This window comes from Chiloscyllium plagiosum, chromosome 37, assembly GCF_004010195.1.
Source record: "Chiloscyllium plagiosum isolate BGI_BamShark_2017 chromosome 37, ASM401019v2, whole genome shotgun sequence".
NCBI lineage: Eukaryota > Metazoa > Chordata > Chondrichthyes > Orectolobiformes > Hemiscylliidae > Chiloscyllium > Chiloscyllium plagiosum.
In genome coordinates, this window is record NC_057746.1 from 30,583,167 (window position 1) to 30,610,089 (window position 26,923).

Genomic DNA, 26,923 nt, shown 5'->3' on the forward strand with positions numbered 1-26,923 from the left:
TTGGCCTCCTTACTTTCCTTGGTCGGGTGGCCTTCCTGTTTGCAGTTTCGGCAGACGGTCACCTTACAATCCGCCGCCATGTCGCCTAATCTCCCGCAGGTTCGGCACACTTTCAGCTGCCCTGCGTATGTCAGGTACCCTCTGCTTCCTCCGATTACAAAGCTGGAGGGTGGGTGGAGGATGTTCCCACTGGCATCGACCCTCAGGGTTACCCTGACCTGCCGTTTGCTGGTCCAGATCCCGAAAGGATCGACCACATCGGTACTCTCTCCCTCCACCTGGACGTATCTTCTCAGTAAGGTCAGGACATCCGCTGCTGGGACGTGAGGGTTGTACATCTGGATTGTTACAACCCGACTCCTCTGCACAGGAAGCACACATAACGGGACCTCCGGCAAGTTGGAGAACTTCAGGAAGAAGACTTTAGAAGTTGGTCTTTCCTCAACAGTTCCCTCCAAGTCACTCACCATCCTGCCTGAGAAAGAGATCGCAGTTCCCTCAGTGTGGCTGGGTTAAACTCCCTCTCTCAGTTGATCACCGCCTTCTCAAGGGCATCTCAGGGTGAGCAATAAAAGCTGGCACAATCAGCGGTGCCCACATCCCGCGAATAAATATCCCCTGTCATAAAACGCTTATCACTCAGTGGTCGACCAATCCTTTACACGGTTTCACTTTCTGGCCCGCCCATTTATTCTCTCCATTTTGAAATCATTTCCCTTTCTCTTTGGAGAGCGGCTGGAGTTTCTCTGCTTGTGTTGAGGGTCAGTAAGTCCACATTAAGGAGGCGGCCCTGGTGCTGGTTTTGTTGCTGAGCAGAGCTCACAGACTTGCTGAGAATAAACTGGGACAAGGTGCTCGCTGCAGCTTCTGGATGCCAACCCAGCGACATAGGAACTAGCTGCTGACCAAGCCCGTGGGTTCAGGATGCCTTCACCTCCCCAGGATATGGGTAAGAATCGCTGGGTTTTAAGGGTTCCCTATTGATCCTCGGGAATCAAAAGTTGCTAAAGTACATCACCGCGTTCCGCCCTGTCATCCTGGGGGTGAGGACGTTTTGACAACTCATAGTGTGTTCCGGCCAATGTAGATTCAGGAAGCAGTCTGCAAAGACTTTTTTAAAAGAAGAACTCTTGAGTTTTTAACCCCACATAGCCTTCCACCCAGGCTTCTGTCGTACTAAATCGCATTTCAGTAGAAATATAGACTTGCATTTATGTAGCACCACTCATGCCCTCAAAACAATTCAAATACTTTGCAACTAATAAAATGCAGCACTTCTGAAACCTGACGTCGATCTAATGTGGAATACAGGCTGTCACTTTGCGCACAAGACCGAAAGCCTCAGGCGACTGTCTGTGTGGAGTTTGCACATTCTCCCTCTGTCTGTGTGGGTTTGCTCCGGTTTCCTCCCACAGTCCAAAAATGTGCAGGTCAGGTGAATTCGCCATGCTGAATTGCCCGTCGTGTTAGGTGAAGGGGTAAATGTAGGGGAATGGGTCTGGGTGGGTTGCGCTTCGGCGGGTCGGTGTGGACTTGTTGGGCCGAAGGGCCTGTTTCCACACTGTAAGTAATCTAATCTAATCTTAAAAAAAAGCCAGCAATTGAACTAAAACAATTGTGGGCGGCACGGTGGCACAGTGGTTAGCACTGCTGCCTCACAGCGCCAGAGACCTGGGTTCAATTCCCGGGTGAATTGGCCATGCTAAATTGCCCGTAGTGTTAGGTTAAAGGGGTAAATGTAGGGGTATGGGTGGGTTGCGCTTCGGCGGGTCAGTGTGGACTTGTTGGGCCGAAGGGCCTGTTTCCACACTGTAAGTAATCTAATCTAATCTAATCTAATCTAATATTAAATTGAATTGAGATGTTGTCCAGAACTTGGGGGAGAGCCCCACTTTGACAAGGGGATCTTTTTATATTCGAAGTAGGACCAGAGTAGGTGATTTATTATGGAGTCCTGGTGTGTCCATATGTGAGAAGAATGAGCTTTGTTTAAAATTATCTTAGGTTTGCTTTCTCCTTGTCTCTTGTTTGTGAGGAGTTGATGGATGAAAAGAGAATTTCGGATAAGGAACCAGTTGCACTGAGTTATTCAGCACGGACCAGGAAAAGTACAGCGCTACAGGTGAAGGAAGCAAAATAGTGGCAAAGTTGCCTCCTTGGTTCTAAGTTCCTGACTGCTTGGCATCTAAAGTCTGGCTTTAGACAAGGGTATTGACTGCGGCCAAAGCCTCAAGCACAAAGCTGGGCTGCTGTCAGGAGGCACTTCTTCCTACAGGAGAGGGTGGGAATCTGAATCCCCATCCCCATCTGAATCCTTTTAAGAAGCCATTGAGACAGGAAATCAATTGACAGTGAGAAAAATTGATTTTTGTAAAAGTGAAATACTGTGGAATCAGGAATTCTGAAAGAAAATGTTGGGTATAGCTTATAGCCGGGTAGGTAATATCCGTGAAGAGAGAAACAGTTTCAAGTTAGTGATCTTTTGTTCCACAAGGATTACAGAACCTTGTTAGCTTTGATTCAGGACTAGTCATTAGTCATTGGCTAATGGGCAGGAAACAGTGAATGGGGATAAAGGGTTCTTTTCAGATTGGCAACCTGGAACCAGTGGGGTTCCACAGGGGTCAGTGCTGGGACCACAACTGTTTATACTATATATCAATGAAGGAAGGAAGCTAATGTACTTCAACCAAATTTGCAGATAACACAAAAATAAGTGGAAAGGCAAGTCGTAAGAAGGATGGAAACTGTTTGCAGAGACTGAGCGGGCAGAAAGTTGACAAATGGAGCATAATATGGGAGAATTTGAAGTTGTTCATTTTGGAAGGGAAAACAAAAGAACAGCGTTTTTTAAATGGAGAAAATTGGCAGAAAACTCAATGCAGGACTTGGGCTGTTTGTTCATGAAACACAGAAAGTTAGCATATAGGTAACTTTGTGCAGCAGCAGGTAAACAGGAAGGCGAATAGAATATTGGCCAGGGCTCCTCTTGACCATCAGAAATTTAGCAATCATTCATTTTAGCATGCTTCAGCTTAATCTCAGTGCTTTTGATTATTTTGATGCTCTCTTCAAAAGGTTAACAAGGATTTTCTTTGAGGTAATCAATTAAATCTGTGCAAAGATGAACAGAAGATGTATCAGTGTTGTGTTCCTATTCTGTATTCTTCAAATTGCAAAGCCAGGTAAGAAAGAGTTTTTATATTAAATTTAATCTGATGCCTTATTTGTCTAGCCCTATGAGGGTTACTAAAGTAGAGATGAACAATTTTAGGCAACAAGAAAAACTCATTCAACCTAGAGCAGCCAACTACTTGTGAATAGTTTATCCTAATGATTATTTTTCTAAATTATTAATGTACAATCCAATATTCCTAATAATGCAGATGCATGAAGTGCTATCATAGCAGCTGGGAAATTTACATTCAATAAAGTAAATCTGGAATAAAAAGCTAATCTCTATAATGGTGACCATGAAATTACTGGATTTATCAATATGATTCAAATAATGGTAATGAAGTTCAGCAGACTTGGTTTCCTGCTTGAGAATCCCTTGATTAGTCAGTGTTTCATCTCTACCGAGATCACAAGACATACACAGATGAGCAAGCCTATTTGATCTGGCTATGTTCTTTCATCTAGACTTTCTTCCAAGCACCATGTCAGCATCCAGGGATTTCTCCCTCCACAACTCTTCCTGCGAATCTATTCCCCATCAGTAAACTGTGTGAAGAATTTCATCATAGAGTTATACTTTGGAATCCTTGTCATCCCGGTATCCCACTCTCAAAATTTAAATTATTGTAGTGCCCCCTATTTACTCTTCCCATGACCTGTATTTATAAATATATCCATTTCTCAGATGTCTGTGTCTTGGTGAAAATGCCCAAACCTCTTTTCCTAACTGGCCTTTGGTGTCAGGGTGGATCAGCTTTCTGGCCTCTTCTCTCCAGCATTCAAATCAATTCCATCATCTCTTTGGCAAAAAAGTTTCCAAGCTTTATCAATGTTGTCAGTGGCTGCACTGCTGTGACACATTGAACATTAAGTCAGCCAAGTTTCCTAAATCCCTTTCAGAAGCATGCTTGGCTAACGTGTTGAAATTTGAATACTGAGTGAATGAGATTGAATCATGAGATCACAACCTTAACCTTAACATCCCCACCAGAATGATTTTGTACAGTTTTCAATCTTTTGGAAACCACTTGGCTACAATGTGAGCTTTTCTTAAGAAAAAGAAAATTTGAAGTTAAGAGAGAGATTTGGATGGGAATGGCTCTCTGTCTCATTCTACCTAATTTGGAGGTGCCGACAGTTGGACTGGAGGGGACAAAGTTAAAATTCACACAACACCAGGTGATAGTCCAACAGGTTTATTTGGAAGCACTAGCTTTCAGAGCGCTGCTCCTTCATCAGGTGGTTGTGGGATCGTGAGACACAGAATTTGTAGCGAATGCTTACAGTGTTCTGCAGCTGAAATTATACATTGAAAAAGACTTGGATTGTTTGTTAAGTCTCTCATCTTTTAGAACGAACATGTTGGTTTCAGTTCTTTTAGATGTAAATCCCAGAACTTTTTTTTTAAAAGTTACATTCTCAAGTGAACTTTAACAATAGGTTGGCCCAGATAATGCATTGTAGGTGTGAGGTCCCCTGTGTGAGGCTGTCAGTACCCCAGTGTTTAGACTGATTCTAATCTAAAAAAGGGATTTACAAAATCTTACATGAATTAATACAGTTTTTGATCAAAATAAAATATAATTCTGCAAGTACAAATTCGCCCCACAAACCTATATATGTGTGTGTATGTGTGTGTGTAAAGGGGTATAGGTCTGTGAGAGGGTGGCCTCAGCCGGGACTTTGGGTTCATGTAACACTACAGATGATCCCACTGCACAAACACACACACACACCCTTATAGACCCATACACTCATGCACACCCTCTCTCATACACAAGCTGTCTCTCCTACGCTCACACATACACTCCCACACTCACATCCACATACAAACCCTCTCACAGACCTATACCCCTTTACACTCATACTCACACACATACACATAGACACACTCTCTCACAGACACTTATACCCCATCATTCATTCATATACACACACACAAAACATAGAACATAGAAAAGTACAGCACAGAACAGGCCCTTTGGCCCACAGTATTGTGCCAAGGTTTAACCCTAATGTAAAATATAATAACTTAACCTACGCACCCCTCAACTCACTGCTATCCATGTGCATGTCCAGCAGTTGCTTAAATATCCCTAATGACTCTGCTTCCACCACCACAGCTGGCAACACATTCCATGCATTCACAACTCTATGCATAAAGTGCCTATCTCTGATGTCATCTCTATACCTTTCTCCTAATATCTTAAAACTATGACCCCTCGTACCAGTCAATCCTGCCCTGGGGAAAAGTCTCTGGCTATTGACTCTATCTATTCCTCTCATTATCTTATACACCTCGATCATGTTACCTCTCTTCCTCCTCCTCTCTGGAGAGAAAAGTCCAAGCTTAGTCAACCTCTCTTCATAAGGCCAGCCCTCCAGTTTAGGCAGCATTCTGGTAAACCTTCTTTGCACCCTCTCCAAAGCCTCTGTATCTTTCCTGTAGTAAGGCGACCAGAACTGGACACAATATTCCAAGTGTGGTCTCACCAGGGACTTGGAGAGCTGTAGCAAAATCTTGCAGCTCTTAAACTCGATCCCCCTGTTAATGAAAGCCAAAACACCATATGCTTTCTTAACAACCCTATCCACTTGGGTGGCAACTTTGGGGGATCTATGTACTTGCACACCCAGATCCCTCTGTTCCTTCACACTGCCAAGAATCCTGTCTTTAATCCTATATTCAGCATTTGAGATTGTCCTTCCAAAATGCATCAGTTTGCATTTATTCAGGTTGAACTCCATCTGCCATTTCTCAGCCCAGCTCTGCATCCAGTCTGTGTCGTGGGTTTATGGGGTGAATTTGTACTTGCAGAATTACATTTTATGGTGCTTAAAAACTACATGAATCCTTGTAAGATTTCATAAATTCCTTTTTTAGAAATAGAATCAGTCTGAACATTGGAACACAGATAGTATCACACAGACCACCTCACACCTTCAATACATTATCTGGGCTGACATGGCACCTATTGTTAAAGTTGACTTCAGAATGTAACTTTAACAAAAAAATTCTGGGATTTACATCTGAAAGAACTGAAACCAACATGGTCATTCTAAAAGATGAGAGACTTAACAAACAATCCAAGTCTTTTTCAATGTATAATTTCAGCTTTTGCGATAAATTCTGTGTCTTATGATCTTATACTCCACAACCACCTAGTGCTTCCAAATAAACCTGTTGGACTATAACCTGGTGTTGTATGATTTTTATCTTTCTCCCTGGAACTGGTAAGGAAGTGAAGTGGAGATGGATAATTAGCTATGATTTTATTGAATGATGGAGCATGCACAGGAAGTGATCTGGTCTATCCCACAATTAAGAAACAAATGTACAGTAATTGACAAAAGGGATGATTGATATACATTAATACACAATATCTTTCATAATCTCTGCATCTCAAAGCACATTACTGTTAAATAATTATTTTTGAATTACAATTACTGACATATGCTCGGAATTGCAGTGACCAAGTTACACATGCCAAGATTCTACAAAGAATGATAATGATCAGATCATGTTGTTTAAGCTATTAGACTTTTCCCCTTGACAGAGGATGAGAAACACCCTTCTCATCTTTAGAATATTGCCTTAGGATCTTTCACACGATCCTGGGTTGTAGTTAGGACTTCAGATTAAAGTCTTTCCAGATTATGTAATTGTTGCCACCACTGTACACTTCCATCTTTATTATGTGCCTGAGGTGGATTTCTCAATGGGGACAGTTTTTCTGACAATCAGCAATGGGTTCATGGTCATCATTAGACTTTAATTCTCGATATTCATTGGTCAAATGTATATCTTTTATGTATGTTCAAGATTTATATGTTAAAACCTCACATCTGCCATGCCAGAATTCATAACTGGGTGTCTGGGTTAACAGTCCAGTGAAAATACCACCTTCCCTTTTTCCATTTTGTGTCAGCAACTTTTCTTTAGTTACATTGGTAACTTCATCCATATGTTCAGTGACTGACCATCACAAATCCAAATTTTAAACATTAGTCTTGTGGTGTATCATGCCAGCTTTTACTCTGAGACCTTATTTGTTCAGTATTACCATCAGATAGAATCATGGCACTGATTACATTGTTTAAAATGTTATATTTTACCAGAGACGTTTGATGTCATTGGATTAGATGAACCCATTATAGTCACTGTCGGTGATGATGCTGTATTACCATGCCATGTGGTACCAAGTACATCTTTGGAAGATCTGGAAGTTCGATGGTTTAAGTTAGACTTTACTACACCAGTCCATTTATACGCTGGTAAACAGGATCGTCCTGATCTGCAGGATAAGGATTACCGAGAGAGGACTGAACTTTTTAAAAATGAGTTTCCCCATGGAAATGCTTCTCTGAAACTGAAGAAAGTAAAAGCATCAGATGAAGGGATCTACACATGTTTTATTGACTTCAAGTCAAGCTATGAGGAAGCAGTGATAAATCTCAAAATTGGAGGTTAGTGCATATCGTTATAATTTGCAAATTGGCAAGTTTTAAAAAAAGCTGCAACTTCAAAGCAATACATGAAAATAAAATGCGGAATAACCCAAAAATAAAAGATATTTATGACTAAACCACAGTGCTATCATTAGTGGTTCACGCTGAAAATGTATGCTGGTATTCAATTAAAATTATTCACTTGTATCATCACAGTTTAAATGCAACTGTTTGATTACAGTTTCAGAACTGTCTTTTTTTGCTTTTTCTTCACATTAGGAGAATTTATGAGTGAATGTGTTTAAGTGTTTACTCGGAAGCAGTGCATTTGTTGTACGTAAGAGTTCACTCAATTCATTTTCTTTTAGTTTATTAATGCAGTTAAAGACCGGGTTCATCAGGATGATATATCTTTAATTTGGACATAACAGGAATCCCAGACCTTTAACGCATACGAGGTAGCACAGTGGCTTTGTGATTAGCATTGCAGCCTCACAGTGCCAGGGGATGGGGGTTCGATTCCACTCTCGGGCAACTATGGAGTTGTACATGTCTGTGTAGGTTTCCTCCAGGTGCTCTGGCTGTGTTCCACAGTCCAAAGATGTGCAGGCTAGGTGCTTTAGCTAGAGGAAGTGTAGGGTGTGGGATGCTCTTCAGCTGATCGATGTGGACTTCTTGGGCTGAATGGCCTCTTTCCCCACTGTAGGGATTCTATGCTACTTGCAAGGTGTGAAATAATGAACTGGGTTTTATCAAGTGACTTACCAAGCAAGAAAAAAAGAGGTCAGAGAAAGAAACTCCCATATACGGTACTGGGAACCCCGTTGTGGTGGTGGAATGTCGTGAAGAGATGCTTCAGCAACTATTCAACTAATTGAACCTGAAGAAAAAATCCTGTTAATCCTAAAGTAAAGAAATTTGTTTATTCATTTCAAATTTGAATCACTTGGAAATAATAATTGATTCAAAACAACATTAGATTACAACTGTTGCTCTCTACAGTCACTTGCAACCTATACATAAAAATGCCTCAAAGATTTATTGCTGAGCTTGTCTTACTGTTGTCCATCAGTCAGAATTGGAAAGACTGGACAACATGCATTAAACTGGACACAGTTTCAACCATAAATGATCTAATTGCCAGACTTTGACTTATGCTCTTTGGGAGAGCAGACAGGGCCTTGGTTTAACAGCTTCTTCCAAAATATTGCAACTTGACCGGCCTTGATTATTTGTTCTCATCTACGCAGTGGGACTTCAACATACAACCTAGAGGTTAGCGAGGTGAGAGTTTAACCAACTATGCCATGTCTATGTAAGGGAATGGTGCTTGGTTATAGGAGGAAAGATTAACTGTTTACAAAGACAGAGCAAGAGGAAAGGAACCAGTGGAATATAAGGAGTATGTAGACAATAGAAAATAGACAACAGGTGCAGGAATAGGCCATTCTGCCCTTTGAGTCAGCACCACCATTCATTATGATCATGGCTGATCATCCTCAATCAGTATCCTGTTCCTGCCTTATCCCCATAACCCTTGATTCCACTATCCTTAAGAGCTCTATCCAAGTCTTTCTTGAAATATCCAGAGACTTGGCCACCACAGCCTTCTGGGACAGAGCATTCCTTACACCCACCAATCTCTGGGTGAAGAAATTTCACCTCTATTCTGTTCCAAGTGGCCTACCCCTTATTTTTAAACTGTGTCCTATAGTTCAGGACTCACCCATCAGCGGAAACATGTTTCCTGCCTCTAGAGTGCCTCCTTTAATAATCTTACACGTCTCAATCAGATCCCCTCTCAGCCTTCTAAACTCAAGCGTATACAAGCCCAGTCACTCCAAAATCTGTAGTGGAGAATTGGGTTAGTAGCATTGTGAACATGCAGAGAAAACATGCAGGGGTCCAGAAGATGGTTTAAGACTGAAAAATCCTTCAGAGGTAGATGATAAAAAGTCTTGGGTATTTGGAAAAAATAAAAATGATTCGAAATTTACTACCGTTAGGATTTGGAGCTGATGTATGTCAGTGAGAATGAGTGATTGATTGACAAATGCATCTTAGTGCAGGATGGGACATAAATGTCACAGTTTTGACTCTATTGCTTAGAGTAGATGTAGAATTGTGAAGGTCAGTAGGGAGAATATCAAGTTTTAAAGGTGAGAAAAATAACAATAATGATTTCAGAAATGAAAAAAAATGAAGTAATTGACAGAAATGATCTTGTTTTGGTAGTTAAAATAACTGTACTTCAATTTAATTGAAATGTTCCAGACAAGATTCACACAGCAGTCAAAAAAATTGCATCATGTCATTATTTGCCAACAATTGGACATAAACTTTTTTAAAAAAAGAATCCATACCCATCAATTTTATTTGAGTTTTTTTTTCAAACTTTGATTTGAAAAAAAGTGGGATGCTGTGAAACAAGGACTGCAACATTATTCATCTTTTGTTAGCAGATCTTGGTTTGTCATATCAATTGTCTATCCACTGCCCAGTAAACATTAGGAGAGTAATTTTCATTGATCATATTAACGATTTTTAATGTCATAGAAAATGGTCTTCTAATTGCAGGTATTGGACAGCCGCCTTGGATTCACTTGAAGGGAACCAGTAACAAAGGAGTTCGTCTTGTATGTAAATCAGATGGGTGGTATCCTGAACCAAGTGTGCAGTGGCTAGATGGAAATCAAAAAGCTGCGAATGCAAAACCTGAAACAACTCACCAAAAAGATAGCAATGGCCTTTTTACTGTTTTAACTCAAATTGATGTAACAAGTGACTCCATGAACAGATTCTCCTGTCTAATGCAAAACAATTTATTGAACAAAGCAAAAGAAGCCCGTCTTCAGATACCAGGTATGTGAACAACCTTTTATTGTTTGTTTTATGACAAAACTTATTATGCAAATCTGTTTCCTCCTGTCCTGAAGGTATTCGTTTAATGGTTATCAATTCTGCTCTTGTGTGCATTCCTCATGGTATTTTCCAGCCGGTTAGTCAAGAACTGAGGGACCACAGCTGAGTACAAACCAGATCCCTTTCTCAAATCTATTCACATGTGTTCATGGTTCAACAGAACTCACAGTTCGCAGCAGAAAGATGCATGAACTTCAGAGATTTTCCCTTTTCTGTGCAATTTAATTCCCTTTATTAGGCTTCTTGTAAACCCCCATTGCAATTATGTTAGGGCTAACTCTTGATGTACCCAGAATAATGCACGGTGCTACCAAATGATAAACTTCTGATTTTAAAGAAGATATTCTTTCTTACTTCCATCAATTAACTTGTACACAATACTTGTAGTGACTATGTTACTCCATCTATGTTTTCCAACCCCATCCCACCTACTCTGTGATCTGTGCTCATTCAAACACCAATTTTCCATCAACCCTGAATCTGTGCTAAGTTAATGCTGCCACAGTTAAAGTGAATGCCCCAAGCTCTGAACCTCTGGTGTTGTTATAGGTGCCTTGAGTCGGCAGGTAGACATCTGGTACGAGTCTGATGACCAGAATAAACTTGAAACCTTTATTGGGATTGCATATTTCTAATGAGACATTGATTCTGTTAGCGGTTTTGAGAAGATTTGTAGCTCAGGTTGAGGTTCTGGTTGTAGGTTTACTTGCTGAGCTGGAAGGTTCATTTTCAGATGTTTTGTCACCGTATTAGGTAACATCTTCAGTGAGCCTCCACACAAAAGAACTGCTGGTACTTCCTGCTTTCTATTTATATATTTGTGTTTTCTTGTGTTGGTAATGCCCTTTCCTGTGATGTTGTCATTTCCTGTTCTTTTTTTCAGGGGGCTGGTAAATGGGAGCCACATCAATGTGTTTGTTGATAGAGTTCCGGTTGGAATGCAATGCTTCTAGTAATTCTCATGCATGTCTCTGTTTGGATTGTCCTAGGATGGATGTATTGTCCCAGTCGAAGTGGTGTCCTTCCTTATCTGTATGTAAGGATACTAGTGAGAGAGGGTCATGTCATTTTGTGGCTAGTTGATGTTCATGTATTCTGGTGGCTAGTTTTCTGCCTGTTTATCCAATGTTGTGTTTGTTATAGTCCTTGCACGGTATTTTGTAAATGACATTAGTTTTGCTTGTTGTCTGTATAGGGTCTTTCAAGTTCATTAGCCGCTGTTTTAGTGTGTTGGTGGGTTTGTGGGCTACCATGATGTCAAGGGGTCTGAATAGTCTGGCGGTCATTTCCGAGATGTCTTTGGTGTAGGGGAGAGTGGCAAGGGCTTCTGGACTTGTTTTGTCTGCTTGTTTAGGTTTGTTGCTGAGAAATCGGCGGACTGTGTTCATTGGGTAACCAGAGGTGATTTTCCTCTGCCCTGCGTAGTTCCTCTGTGTTGCAGTGTGTTTTTGTTCGTTGCAATAATGTTCTGATGCAGAATCGTTTGTGGATGTTGAGATAATTACTTCTGTAGTTCAATATTTGGTCCACATGTGTTGTTTTCCTGTAGACACTGGTTTGAAGTTGCCCATTGGCTATTCGCTCTACTGTGACATCTAGGAATGGTAGTTTGTTGTTATTTTCCTCCTCTTTAGTGAATGTTATGCCAGTAAGCATATTATGGATGGTCTTGAAGCTTTATACTAATTTGTTTCATTTAGTGATGACAAAAGTGTTATCCATGTAGCGTTTGGTTTGAATGATTGGCAGAGCTATTTGTTCAAGTCTGTGCATTACTGCCTCTGCAAAGAACCCTGATATCAGAGATCCCATGTGTGTTCCATTGGTTTGTCTGTAGGTTTTGTTGTTGAAGGTGAAGTGGGTGGAAAGGCATAGGCCCACTAGCTTGATGATATTGTCCTTGCTGATGTAGTTGGTGGTGTTTGGTGTATGTGTCTTTGGGTCTTCTAATTGTGTAGTCAGTGTTTCCTTGGCCAGGTTGATGCTGATGGATGTGAACAGGGCTGTTATGTCAAAGGAGACCATTATTTCATCCTCTTCTATCTTGGTGTCTTTAGTCTTCAGGAATTATTGGGTGGAGTGAATGGAGTGGCGTGAGTCTTCTACTAAGTGTTTTATTCTATTGATTCTATTTTTGTTTTATTTTCTAGAAATATTCTTTCCCAAGATCAACGTGTGGCTGATAGTTTTCTGGGTGTTTGTAGCCCTTGTGATTATTATTATCATTCTTGAAATAATGTTCCACAGAAGAAACCGTAAAAGGATCAAAGGTAGGAGCACAACTTGCAATTCAGTATTATTCCAGTAAAAAGACTGTTTAAAATGCTGTATAAGTAACAGCCTTGTTGTGTTATTGGACATAGGTCCAGATACGAGGCCAGAGATATTGATTTCATGATAATTCTGTTTCTGCTTATGCTATAATGAATGACAAATGAAGTTCCATCTGTTTTGTTTCCCCAACCACATTATACTGCACTCCTGTTGTGTCTGACACACCTTCACATCTGATTATTATCATACTATATGAATGAAGAGAAGATCACCTGGTATGTTTTTCTCTGGCTCTGATATCGTGGAGCTCACGGAGCAACTCAAAATCATCCATGGAATTAAAGCTACTCTAATCTGATCATTTCTCACTGTATATCATGTGACCTCATGAAAGGTGCTGAGTAGGTTACTCTTGATTCGAGTCATGCATGGTCTGACTTGGATTACACCTGTATGAATAAGATATCTCAAAGGTTAGAGCAACGGATGACGCAGTTTCATACGGCTAGTATACAACAAATGTGGAGGAGTGCTTGTGTGGCAGTGGTAGTGTCCCTACCTCTGAACCAGGAGGCCCAGGTTCAAGTCTCACCTGCCCCAGAGGTGTGTCATAACATGTCTGAATAGATTGTCCAGGAAAATAAATATAACAACATGGTCTGGAGCTTGTGTTGCAGTGGTAGTGTCCCTACCTCCTGAGGAGAAAGTGAGGACTGCAGATGCTGGAGATCAGAGCGTAAAAATGTGTTGCTGGAAAAGCGCAGCAGGTCAGGCAGCATAAATGGAGCAGGAGAATCGACATTTCGGGCATAAGCCCTTCTTCAGGAATCTTGCCTGAAGAAGGGCTTATGCCCGAAACATCGATTCTCCTGCTCCTTTGATGCTGCCTGACCTGCTGTGCTTTTCCAGCAACACATGTTTAAGCTCCCTACCTCCTGAGACAGGAGTCTCACCTGCTCCAGAGGTGTATAATAGCATCTCTGAACAGACGGATTCAGAAATTATTTACAATAATGTGGATCTTCAATGGCCGCCCGTTCACTCCAGTTGAAAAGGATGCTCTCATTTTCACAACTTAACTGTATTTCTTCTTTGAGTGAGACTTCAGGACATTTTCATCAACAAACTGTCCAACTGAAACATTCTGATACCAATCCTACCCCCTCTGTTTCAACATTTATCCTACACTACATTACTACTGTACAGTGATCAGAATAAATACTGGCCAGTTTAGCTCCTTACCCAGGCTCTAAGGAAAGCTGATTGACCTGAAATTTTAACTTTAGTATTCCCTCCACTAATGCTGTCTGATCAGCTGAATATTTTCAGCACTTTTAGATGGAATTGTCCTTTGGGAATGTTAGAATCATAGAGTCATAGAGATGTACAATACAGAAACTGACCCTTTGATCCAACCCGTACATGCTGACCAGATATCCCAACCCAATCTAGTCCCACCTGCCAGCACCCAGCCCATATCCCTCCAAACAGTTCCTATTCATGAACCCATCTAGATGCCTTTTAAATGTTGTAGTCGTACTGGCCTCCACCAGATCCTCTGGCAGCTCATTCTATACACGTATCACCCTCTGCATGAAAGAATTACCTCTCAGGTCTTTTGTATATCTTTCCCATCTCACCCTAAACCTATGCCCTCTAGTTCTGGAACTCCCCCACTCCAGGGAAGAGACTTTGTCTATTTATCCTATCCATGCCCCTCAGGGTTTTATAAACCTCTAAAAGTTCATCCCCCAGCCTCCGATGCTCCAGGGAAAATAACTCCAGCCTATTCAATTTCTCCCTATAGCTCAAATCCTCCACTCTGGCAACATCCTTGTAAATCTTTTTTGAAACCCTTCAAGTTTCACAATATCCTTCCAATAAGAGAGAGGCCAGACTTGCACGCAATATTCCAACAGTGGCCTAACCAATATCCTGTACAGCCACAACATGACCTCCCAACTCCTGTACTCAATACTTTGACCAATAAAGGACAGCATACCAAATGCCTTCTTCACTATCCTATCTACCTGCGACTCCACTTCCAAGTGAACCTGCACTCCAAGCTCTTTTTGTTCAGCAACACACCCCAGAACCTTACCATTAAGTGTATAAGTCCTGCTAAGATTTGCTTTCCCAAAATGCAGCACCTCACACTGATCTAAATTAAACTTCATCTGCCAGTTCTCAGTCCCATTGGCCCATCTGATCAAGATCCCATTGTAACCTGAGGTAACCTTCTTCACTGTCTACTACACCTCCAATTTTGGTGTCAATGCAAACTTACTTAAGTACCCCTTATGCTCACATCCAAATCATTTATATAAATGATGAAAAGTAGTGGACCCAGCACCAATCCTTGTGGCACTCCACTGGTCACAGGCCTCCAGTCTGAAAAATAACCCTCCACCACCACCCTCTGTCTTCTACCTTTGAGCTAGTTCTGTATAAAATGACTAGTTTTCCCTGCATTCCATGAGATCTAACCTTGTTAACCAGTCTCCCATGGGAACCTTGTCGAACGCCTTACTGAAGTCCATATAGGTCACATCTACTGCTCTGCCCTCCTCAATCTTCTTTGTTACTTCTTCAAAAAAAATCAATCAAGTTTGTGAGACATGATTTTCCATGCATAAAGCCATGTTAACTATCCCTAATCAGTCCTGGCCTTTCCAAACACATATACATCTTATCCCTCAGGATTCTCTCCATAAACTTGCCAACCACCGATGTCAGGCTCACTGGTCTATAGTTCCCTGGAATGTCTTTGCCACACTTCTTAAATAGTGGCACCACGTTAGCCAACCTCCACTCTTCCAGCACCTCACCTGTGATTATTGATGCTACAATGATACAAATATCTCAACAATGGGCCCAGCAATCACTTCCCTAGCTTCCCACAGAGTTCTTGGGTACACCTGATCAGGTCTTGGGGATTTATCCACTTTTATGCGTTTCAAGACATCCAGCACTTCCTCCTCTGTAATATGGACATTTTTTAAGATGTCACCATCTATTTCCCTACATTCTATGCCTTCCATGTCCTTTTCCACAGTAAACACTGATGCAAAATACTCATTTAGTATCTCCTCCATCTCCTTCGGTTCCACCCAAAGGCTGCTTTGCTGATCTTTGAGGGGCACTATTCTCTCCCTAGTTACCTTTTTGGCCTTAATGTATTTGTAAAAACCCTTTGGATTCTCTTTAACTCTATGTGCCAAAGCTATCTCATGTCCCCTTTTTGCCCTCCTGATTTCCTTCTTAAGTATACTCCTACTGCCTTTATACTCTTCTAAGGATTCATTTGATCTCCCCTGTCCATACCTAACATATGCGTCCTTCTTTTTCTTAATCAAACATTCAATTTCTTTAGTCATCCAGCATTCGCTACACCTACCAGCCTTTCCTTTCACCCTAACAGGAATATACTGTCTCTGGATTCTTGTTATCTCATTTCTGAAGGCTTCCCATTTTTCAGCCATCCCTTTACCTGTGAACATCTGCCCTCAATCAGCTTTTGAAAGTTCTTGCCTAATACTGTCATAATTAGCCTTCTTCCAGTTTTAACTTCAACTTTTAGATCTGGTCTATCCTTTTCCATCACTATTTTAAATCTAATAGAATTATGGTCGCTGGCCCCAAAGTGCTCCCCCACTGACACCTCAGTCACCTGCCCTGCCTTATTTCCCAAGAGTAAGTCAAGTTTTGCACCTTCTCTAGTAGCTACATCCACATACTGAACCAGAAAATTTTCTTGTACACACTTAACAAATTCCTCTCCATCTAAACCTTTAACACTATGGCAGTCCGGGTCTATGTTTGGAAAGTTAAAATCCCCGACCGTAACTACCCTATTATTCTTACAGATAACTGAGATCTCCTTACAAATTTGTTTCTCAATTTCCCTCTGACAACTAGGGGGTCTATAATACAATCCCAATAAGGTAATCATCCCTTTCTTATTTCTCAGTTCCACTAAACCTTCCCTGTATTTCAGGGAACATCCTCCCTCAGTATACCTGTAATGCTATCCCTTTTCAAAAACGCCATGCCCCCTCCTCTCTTGCCTCCCTTTCTATCCTTCATTTGGCATTTGTATCCTGGAACATTAAGCTGCCAGTCCTGTCCATCCCTGAGCCATGTTTCTGTAATTGCTATGATATCCCAGTCCCATGTTCCTAACCATGCCCTGAGTTCATCTGCCTTCCCTGTTAGGCCTTTTGCATTGAAATAAATGCAGTTTAATTTATTAGTCCTACCTTGTCCCTGCCTGCCCTGACTGTTTGGCTCACTTCTGTTCTCAACTGTACCGGTTTCAGATTGATCTCTTTCCTCACTATCTCCCTGGGTCCTATCCCCCCACCTTACTAGTTTAAATCCTCCCGAGCAGCTGTCGCAAATCTCCCTGCCATTATATTAATCCCCTTCCAATTCAAGTACAATCCCTCCTTCTTGTGCAGATCACGTCTACCCCAGAACAGATTCCAATGATCTAATAACGTGAATCCTTCTCTCATAGACCAGCTCCTCAACCATGCATTCATCTGCTCTATCCTCCTATTCCTGCCCTCACTAGCTCACAGTGCCAGTAGTAATCCAGATGAGCCTATCATCGAGGACCTCCTTTTTAAGTTCCTGCCTATCATTTCTATTCTCCCTTCAGAATCTCATCCTTTTCCCTTCCTATGTCATGTGTACAATGACCTCCAGCTTGTCTCTCTCTCTCCCCCTTGAGAACATTCTGCACCCTCTCTGAGACATCCTTGATCCTGGCACCAGAGAAGCAACACGCCATTCTGATGTTTCGCTGCTGGCCACAGAAATGTCTGCCTGTGCCTTGGACTAAAGAGTCCCCAACACAATTGATCTCTTGAAACCGAACGAACCCCTCATTGCATTAGAGCCAGTCTCAATACCAGAAACCTGGATCTTCATGCTACATTCCCCTGAGAATCCATCACTTCGTACATTTTCCAAAGCAGCGTACTTGTTGGAAGTTGTGATAGCCACAAAAGACTCCTGCACTACCTGCCTACTCTCTTACCTTTCCTGGAGTTAACCCATCTGTGTGACTGTATCTGCAACTTTTCCCCCTTCCTATAACTGCCATCCATCACATTGCCTTGCCCTTGTAAACTACTCATTGCTTCTAATTGTCTTGCCAACTGATCCATTCGATCTGATAGGATTCACAACCAATGGCATTTATTGCAGATGTCATCCTCAGTAACCGTAAACTCTCCCTAAAATCCCAGATCTGACAAGAAGAGCATATTTCTCTATTAAACACCATTTTTGCTTCTTTCAATCTACAGACCCAGAAAATAGCACTGTCTTATTCTGCAAAACACTGCTCCAGGCTAACTTAATACTTATGGCTTATATTTTTAAGTTTAATCAAGAGACATATCTCAATACAACATATAATCAAGAAAGAACTCACTACTGCAGACTTTCTGTCAGCCACAGTTAAGAACATTCACTTATCTGTTTCTTATCAGGTTCCTCCAAGAAAAGTTGTGCATTTCACTGTTTGTTAATTTTCCCAGACGCACTTCGATATCCAGTGAAACAGTAAAGGACAGACTCCCCACAATGCACTATTCACCTTGTTGCCTTTCAAGCAAGCATCTTATGGTGTTTCCCAAAGGATGCATATAAAGAACAGTGGAGCATGAAGCTGGAGATTAGAAATTGTAAAATTCAGATCAAATTTGGAGAGTGTTAAAATGCATATTGGCGAACTTTTGAATTTCCTTTCAATGAGAAATGGTCAGGGCACCACAACCATACACTGTTACAATGTCTTAGACAAATGGAAACACATTTGTGACACCAGACTGTAGATGAGCTCTGTATCCCATTTTATTTCTGCATGACACTTAGTTCCTACTTAGTTATGAAGAGAGCAATTGGTATGAAATAAAATTATACCCAGCCTGTTTGCAAAATGTGTAATTACTTCATAGCAGTTCTGACCATCCTTGATAGTGGTTTTAGAGTAACTTGGAAATTCTGACCTTATGAAAGATGTGATATAAATGCAAATTTGTCCTTCAGTCAAAATGTAATCAAACTTTGAGTGGTTAGCACTGCTGCCTCACAGTGCCTGGGACATGTGTTTGATTCCAGTTTGAGCGACTGCCTGTGTGGAGTTTGTACATTTCGTTGGCATCTGCTGCAGTTTCTGCCAGATGCTCAGCTTCCTCCCACAGTCCAAAGATGTGCAGGTTAGATGGACTGGCTGTGGTACAGGGGGTGGGTGGAATGCTTTACAGAGGGTTGGTGTGGATATAATGGGCTGATCAACCTCTTTCTGCACTGTATGGATTCTGTGGTAGAAGTTTAAAACATAATCCAGTTGTTTAGAGTTGCTGTTACTTATCTTTGAAACTAGTTCCATAAACCCAGAGGAACCTCGATTATCCCAACGAGATGGGTAGGCACTATTTCGTTTGGATAATTGATTATTCAGCTAATCGATTAAATGCCTTTCCTCTGGGGCACGGGGTTTTCTGTAAAATCTGCTTCCTGTTCTGGAGATAAGCCATCGTCACAGCACGCGCGAGCCCCCGCCCGACCTCCAACCCCGTCCAACACTGCTCCCAACCCCGTCCAACACCTACCCCTGCCCAACACCTGCTCAATACTGCCCTCTGCCTGCCCCAACACTGTCCCCCGATCTGCCCCCGCACCCCTCTCTGGGGCAACCGGACTGGACACCAACAAGACTGCTGCTGCTGCAACTGCCTTTAGGGGGTGAGTCTCCAAATACAAACACAGGCACACACACAAACTCACACACACAACTTTTTACTGCAACGTTTTGACAGGTTCCATCTTTGCTCTGTACAGGATAATGTTGGAGAGATTATCTGGGGAAGAGAAGTTTAGGTACATGTGTAGAACTTCAGGGAAAGTGTGGGGAGAGACAGAAAGAGGGTAGGAGGTCAGTCATTTAGAGACAGTGCCTGCGGTCCCATCAGTCCAAGACTGTTCTCGGCAGCACTTTTAATCACTGTAAACAAAAGACACAATCAGTGTTGGACACATTGTGTTAGATGTAATATTTCTGTGGTATTCGGATAATCAAGGTTCCTCTGTAAGTCCATACATGTGAAAAATGCCTTGAATGCTGAATTAGTGCTTATTACTGTAAAGGGTGCGACAGTTCTGTGGAACCTCTCTCAATAATACTTCACTATGTTCTTGACTTTCAGAGCTGCAACTGTTTTGCATTTTGGAAGGTAAGAGATATTTCTGAATCATTGCAGAAATTCCATGATTTATGAAGATTAAAATCAGAAAGCTATGTTTTTGTTACTTGGAATTTTACCTCCATAATATTGAACATTTTTATGAATATGGACAGCAATAGAATTCACAGGAGAAGCACTCCATTCTCATGGTGTGCATCTTAGAAAGCTGAGAGATGTTGGAAAATAACATTGGCTCTGATTACAGACTTCTGAACAACAATGGACAAGAAAGTTTTGCTGGAGAACGACGGGATTGAAATGCTCAATTCAAAATGATCAAAACAATTAATTGGGCTGAGGGTATTGTGTCAGTTTCTTGATTTTGTAATATTGAATAAAAATTAACACTAAGGTTTTGGAATAATCAAAGCAAGTTAACATGAATTTCTGCAAGGTGTATGTTCTCTGGCAAAGATAAGACTTCCTTGAGGAAATTATGGCACATGCACACAGCTGCACTGGAGACTTGTGCCTCAACTTAACCACCATGGCATTAAAAGTGTCATACATCAATAGAAAGTGGTTAATTGGAATAGAAACAGAATGAATGTTCCAGAGTGACTGGATCAGGGAATATTTCTCATGCACGTATAAATCAGTTAGCACCTTGCCTTCTTTAAAATGTGCTGCCTAACGGAGACACTATGTTGGTCAGCCTTAATGATTTGGGAGTAAAAAATCTATTTCTTACAACCAGCAGGGATATGTGCAATCCTCAGGAATAAAAAACATGGATAATGGACTTGAAGGCAAGTCCGGCTATTTTGGTCAGGCATGGATTGGAGACCCCAGCAAGATTCATGAGGATGTTCATAGTGGGCATCGCATGGGTGATGGATGTTGGTGGCACCAAGTGGAAGTACCATTTTGGGAGTGTGGAGGGGAGGGAAGGAGATGTTGTTTAATATACACAAGGCACAAACTCTCCTTTCTAGCCATGAGCCATGTTTTTGTCTTAAAGGCCTCAACAATAGCTGGGATATTTGCCTGATGTTTTAGTGCCCCTTTTAATATGGAGGACAGGTCAAGGAGGTTCAAGTTCAAGAAGTTTGACATGTTTGAAGGCAGGGAGATTATCAAAGTTACTCAATGTTAAAGGTTATTTCTGGGTAAGATCCACATAAAGAGTGCTGATACAAAGGTTCAATGTTAGAACTATTGGACAATTATCAAAACTTCCAGATGATGTAATAATTGGTAATATGGTTCATGGTGAAGAGGGTTTTAAGTGACTTTAACAGGACACAAATGCCAGGCAATGACCATCTCCAACAACAAAAGTCTAGCTATCACCCCTTGACATTTAGTGGCATTACTGTCACTGAATTCTCCCCACTAACAACATCTTGGGGTTACTGTTGACCAGAAAGTGAACATGATTAACCATATAAATACTGTGACTGAAAAAGGCAGGTCAGAGGGTCTTAATTCTACAGAGAGTGATTTTATGAGATTGCCACTCCTTGGAAAATCTGGCCTACGATTTCCAGAAGAAAGTGAGCCCTGCCGATGCTGGAGATCCAAGTTGAGAGTGTGGTGCTGGAAAAGCGCAGCAGATCAGGCAACATTCGAGGAGCAGGAGAATCAATGTTTCGGGCATAAGCCCTTCATCAGAATTTCCAGGAAAGGTTTCCGTTTCCTGAGTTTAAGAGACCTACTGTGACATAATGCAAATTTCAATGCTCAATATGTTGTCAGCTGTAATATTGCAATTTATCACTCCCTGTTCTTGCAGTTGGGGTCATTATCTATGCTGGACTCCATGAATACAAGAAAATTGGACAGCGAAGAGTGTTTGCCCATAAGCAGACCTGCCCTGAAATAAGTGAACAGTATAGCATCACTGACTAGCATTTAAATCCCATCATGGTCTCTATATATGTTTCTTCTCCAACCTGACTGAGATTTCAGTGCAGACTATGAATGGAGAGCACCCTTTTTTTTTAGATTAGATTACTTAGATTACTTATAGTGTGGAAACAGGCCCTTCGGCCCAACAAGTCCACACCGACCTGCCGAAGGGTAACCCACCCATACCCCTACCCCTACAGTTACCCCTTTACCTAACACTACGGGCAATTTAGCATGGCCAATTCACCTAACTTGCACATCTTTGGACTGTGGGAGGAAACCGGAGCACCCGGAGGAAACCCACACAGACACGGGGAGAACGTGCAAACTCCACACAATCAGTCGCCTGAGGCGGGAATTGACCCGGGTCTCTGGCACTGCGAGGCAGCAGTGCTAACCACTGTGCCACCGTGCCGCCTTGATTCCTAATTTGTAACTGTACAATTGAGTGATTTGATTGTACAATAGATGAGAAATGTGGTGCACTGAAATTACATTTTGTTTTATATTTGCAGGTTATAAAAACATGGAAATCAATTATCGTAAGTATAAACCCACACTGCAAAACTACAGCATCTTGCACTTATAAAGCACCTTTTACAGTTGAAAATGTCCAGTTATTTCATAAGACTGTTATCATAGAAGAATTGATGTAGAACTACATGAAAAGGTATTAGGTTAGATGACCAAAAGCTTAGTCAAAGATGTCGGTTAGATCATCATTATTGTTTGTTAGGGAAACATTTCCAGGTGGAGCGATTTCAGAATTCCAAAAATAGGGACTGAGGCATCTGAAGTCAAAGCCACCAGAGGTGAGAATTAAAAGAATGTAGAGACATTGGAGAGTTATACAGGACTGGAGTAATTTAGAGGCAAGAGCTGAAAAATGTGTTGCTGGAAAAGCGCAGCAGGTCAAGCAGCATCCAAGGAGCAGGAGAATCGACGTTTCGGGCATAAGCCCTTCTTCAGGAATAACTTCAGGAATGAAGAAGGGCTTATGCCCAAAACATCAATTCTCCTGCTCCTTGGATTCTACCTGACCTGCTGCGCTTTTCCAGCAACACATTTTTCAGCTCTGATCTCCAGCATCTGCAGTCCTCACTTCCTCCTAGTAATTTAGAGGCAGAAAAGCCACGAACGATCACAAAAAATTGTTATGGCGTAGAATGTGGCCCATCATGTCTGTATGATCCCTTCAGTAACTATTATGTCTTAATGCCATTCTCTTGCCTTTATTCAGTGCTTTTTAATGTAGTTTCTATTCAAAAGTTCCCCTACTGACCTCTTGATTGCTGTATCTGACTCTCTATTACACTTGCACACACTACATTCCGTAGGCAAACCATACGTTACGTGAAAAATATTTTCTCACATCACATTTGCTATTTTTGCAAATCACTTTACGTCACTGCTGTCTCACCTTGATCCTTTTACAAATGGAAAACATTTATCTATCCATACCTCTTAACTTTGAAAACATCTATCAAATCTCCTCTTAGCTTTCTTCTTCCAAAGGAGAACAACCCCAATCTCTCAAATCTGTCCTCAATGGAAGTTTCTCATTCCTGGAACCATTTTCATAAGTCCTTTTTACACACTCTCCAATGTGTGCACATACCTTTATAGTACTCAGAATTGTACACAATATTGTACCTAAAGTCTAACAAATACCTTTCATTCTTTCAGCGCAATCTCCTTGTCCTTATTCATTTGCCATCTCTCTGCTCAATCCATCAACTTGTCTATGTCCTTTTGAAATTTTATAATGTGCTCCTCACAGTTTACAATGCTTACAAAGTTCATATAACTCTTCAAATTTGAAGCTGTCCCCTACAGACCAAAACCCAGATGATTAATATATATCAGGAAAAGCAAGGATCCCAGTGCCAATCCCCGATAACTCTGCGGCATACCTTCCTCTGACCTGAAAAATATCCAATGACTGTCACTGTCTGATTCCTATTATTCAGCTAATTTTGTATTCATGTTCCTTCTGTCCCTTTATTATTCCATGAGCTATAATTCTTCTCACCACTCCATTGTGTGATACTTTGCCAAATGCCTTTTGAAAGTCTATGTACAACATTATCCTCATCAACCTTTTCTGTTCCATTTTAAGCATTTCAAACTGTATTCGATTGTTATCATAAAGTATTATGGGGAGAAAGCAAGATTATGTCACTAAGTGAAATATTAATTCAAATAGTCAGTGCAGGCATGATGGCCTCCTTCTGCAGTCCATCAACTTTGTGATTTTGTAATTAATTTGAATAACCCTCCTTTTGCTCCCTCATCCCTGCCCACCCCAGTCACTCTCTCTGAGAGGTTGTGATCTTCCCTGTGGAATAATCAATACTTTGCTGCTGTTAAAGATTCATTTCTTCATTTTGGGACAATCTCTTTCTTTCTCCAACTGGAAATCCGCTGGGAACACCAGAATTGATGAAAGCATTGAAAATACCATATTCACGGGACTGGGATGGAAGAATTCCAGTCAGAGGAAGTACAATATATGGAAACTTATCAAAAAGGGAATCCTCAAACTTTATTGGGATTTAATGGATTTATTTAATGTCTAAATCCTGAAGAAATCTGTCTCTAGCTTTGAGTGAATCTCTCTAATTTTGCTGTTTCCTCTCATAGCCTCTGTAACATTGGTTAAGAAAACCGACTATCAAGAAGTTGAAGTGTCTGAGGATCTGAAGAGTGTAAGATGGACTGGGAAAAGTCAACCTAATGCTGAGAAGGGGCTTAAAGACCGGTCCTATGTGCTGGGAACAGAAGGATTCACATCAGGGAGACATTACTGGGAAGTGGAGGTGATTGGGAAAGGCGAGTGGAATCTGGGCATCGTTTCAGACTCTGTGAATTGGGAGGAAGAGATTGAACTGAAACCTGAGAATGGATTCTGGACCATTGGATGGCTGGGAAATAATCTGGTCGTGAATACCTCTGACAGTCCTCGTCAATCTATTGGTGATGTACCAAAGAAGATTGGTGTTTATCTCAGTTATGAGTCTCAGTCAGTTTCATTTTTCAATGCAGACACAAAATCTCATCTCTACACATTTCATGGAATCAAATTCCCACAAAAACTTTATCCAATATTGCAAACTTCAGAAAATACAAGTCTGAAAATCTGTCCCAATTCAATGAAAGGTTCAATAGTATTGAAATATTGAAGCCCATGCTTTAACTTGCAAATTGGACATGGCAGGAATATAAAAGTGATGGTATTGCTTTGGACATTTATTCTATGTGACCCTATATTAACTTCCATTAACTTGAGTAAAGTTGAATATCAGGCATCTGATAATGGATAATATGTTTCACTAATTTGGTTCCTTGTTATGTTTAATTTTATCCCATTCAATCAACAGGACTCATGAACTGATAATGTGTTTATTACATAATAGATAATTATATAAAGCAGTGAACCTAGAAATAAGAAGGCCATTCAGCCTGCAAGAATATTACTATCCATTCAGGTCAAGATTGCTCTGCTATTTGAATTTCCAAATATTTGTCTTTGCACGAAATCCCTTAAAACATTGGAAAACAAAAATCCATTCATATAAAATTTGAATAGTGCTGAAAAAAAAACATATTTAGACAAAATATTCTGATTTGCACTCACCAGGGGAATTTGCAAGAATATCAGTTCAAAGGGAAAACCAACATTATGTTGCATGAGAAGAGAATGCTGATTTGTCTATAATTGATTTAGCACCAGCTGCCATTGGTGAGAACCTTCCAAACTTCTGTCCTTTGCATGTTTCCTAATTTCACTCCTAAGTGATCTGGCTCTGTTTTTAGACCTTGCCACTTTGTCCTAGCCTCTTCCAGATTTATTTTTCACTTATTACATTCCTTGAACAAAACCCCACTTTATCCAACATATTTCCAGGGAATGCAGCCCTCATTTGTATTTTTCTTGCTTCTATGTTAAGCCTTGAAATTCAGCAAAATCCACCTTAACACTTAGAAGCAGTCAGAGCACTGCAAGTCTGTTCTAACCTGAACTTTATATAGCTGAAGTATGACATTACTTTCTCATGTTATAGTCCTCTAGATTTAAAGACTGGCATTCCATTGGTTTTCATGATTATTTTGTATACTTGTCAAAGGTCCTAGGTCCTAAGGAGTGTTGCTGAACAAAGAGACCTTGGAGTGCAGGTTCATAGCTCCTTGAAAGTAGAGTTGCAGGTAGATAGGATAGTGAAGAAGGCGTTTGGTATGCTTTCCTTTATTAGTCAGAGTATTGAGTACAGGAGTTGGGAGGTCATGTTGCGGCTGTACAGGACATTGGTTCAGCCACTTTTGGAATATTGCATGCAGTTCTGGTCTTCTTCCTATCGGAAAGATGTTGTGAAACTTGAAAGGGTTCAGAAAAGATTTACAAGGATATTGCCACGTTTGGAGGATCTGAGTTGTAGGGAGAGGTTGAATAGGCTAGAGCTGTTTTTCCGTGGAGCGACAAGGCTGAGGGGTGACCTTATAGAGATTTATGTAATCATGTGGGGCATGGATAGGGTAAATAGACAAAGTCTTGTCCCTGGAATGAGGGAGTCCAGATTTAGAGGGCATAGGTTTAGGGTAAGAGGGGAAAGATATAAAAGAGACCTAAGGGGCAACTTTTCCACGCAGAGGATGGTGCGTGTATGGAATAAGCTGCCAGAGGAAGTGGTGGAGGCTGGTACAATTACAACATTTAAAAGGCATTTGGATGGGTATATAAATAGGAAGGGTTTGGAGGGATATGGGCTGGGTGCTGGCAGGTGGGACTAGATTAGGTTGGGATATCTGGTTGGCCAGGATGAGTTGGACTAAAGGGTTTCTTTCCATGTTGCACATCTCTTTGACTCTATGAATCTATGATATTCTGTGTTTCTGAACCCATAAGTCTGTATAAACCTTCATGTTTTTACCTTTTCACCAAATGACAAGAATTTAGCTTGAATTTATTGAACTACAAACTGAAGATGACTCAA

At 41.0% G+C, this 26,923-nt stretch overlaps 1 protein-coding gene across 2 annotated transcripts; it reads left to right on the forward strand.

The window, feature by feature from the left end:
• Positions 1-254: 254 nt before the first annotated feature.
• LOC122541447 (butyrophilin subfamily 1 member A1-like) lies at positions 255-26,140 on the forward strand. Of its 2 annotated transcripts, XM_043678225.1 has the most exons (8): positions 255-949; positions 3,079-3,185; positions 7,297-7,644; positions 10,204-10,488; positions 12,699-12,818; positions 20,043-20,069; positions 22,448-22,474; positions 24,576-26,140. In XM_043678225.1, exons 2-8 carry the CDS (start codon positions 3,125-3,127, stop codon positions 25,112-25,114), a joined length of 1,407 nt encoding a protein of 468 aa, XP_043534160.1. In that variant the 5' UTR covers positions 255-949; positions 3,079-3,124; the 3' UTR covers positions 25,115-26,140. The 2 variants fall into 2 exon arrangements, with proteins under 2 accessions (XP_043534160.1, XP_043534161.1); XM_043678226.1 differs by lacking the exon at positions 20,043-20,069 and having other exon boundaries at positions 256-949.
• The last annotated feature ends 783 nt before the right edge of the window (positions 26,141-26,923 follow it).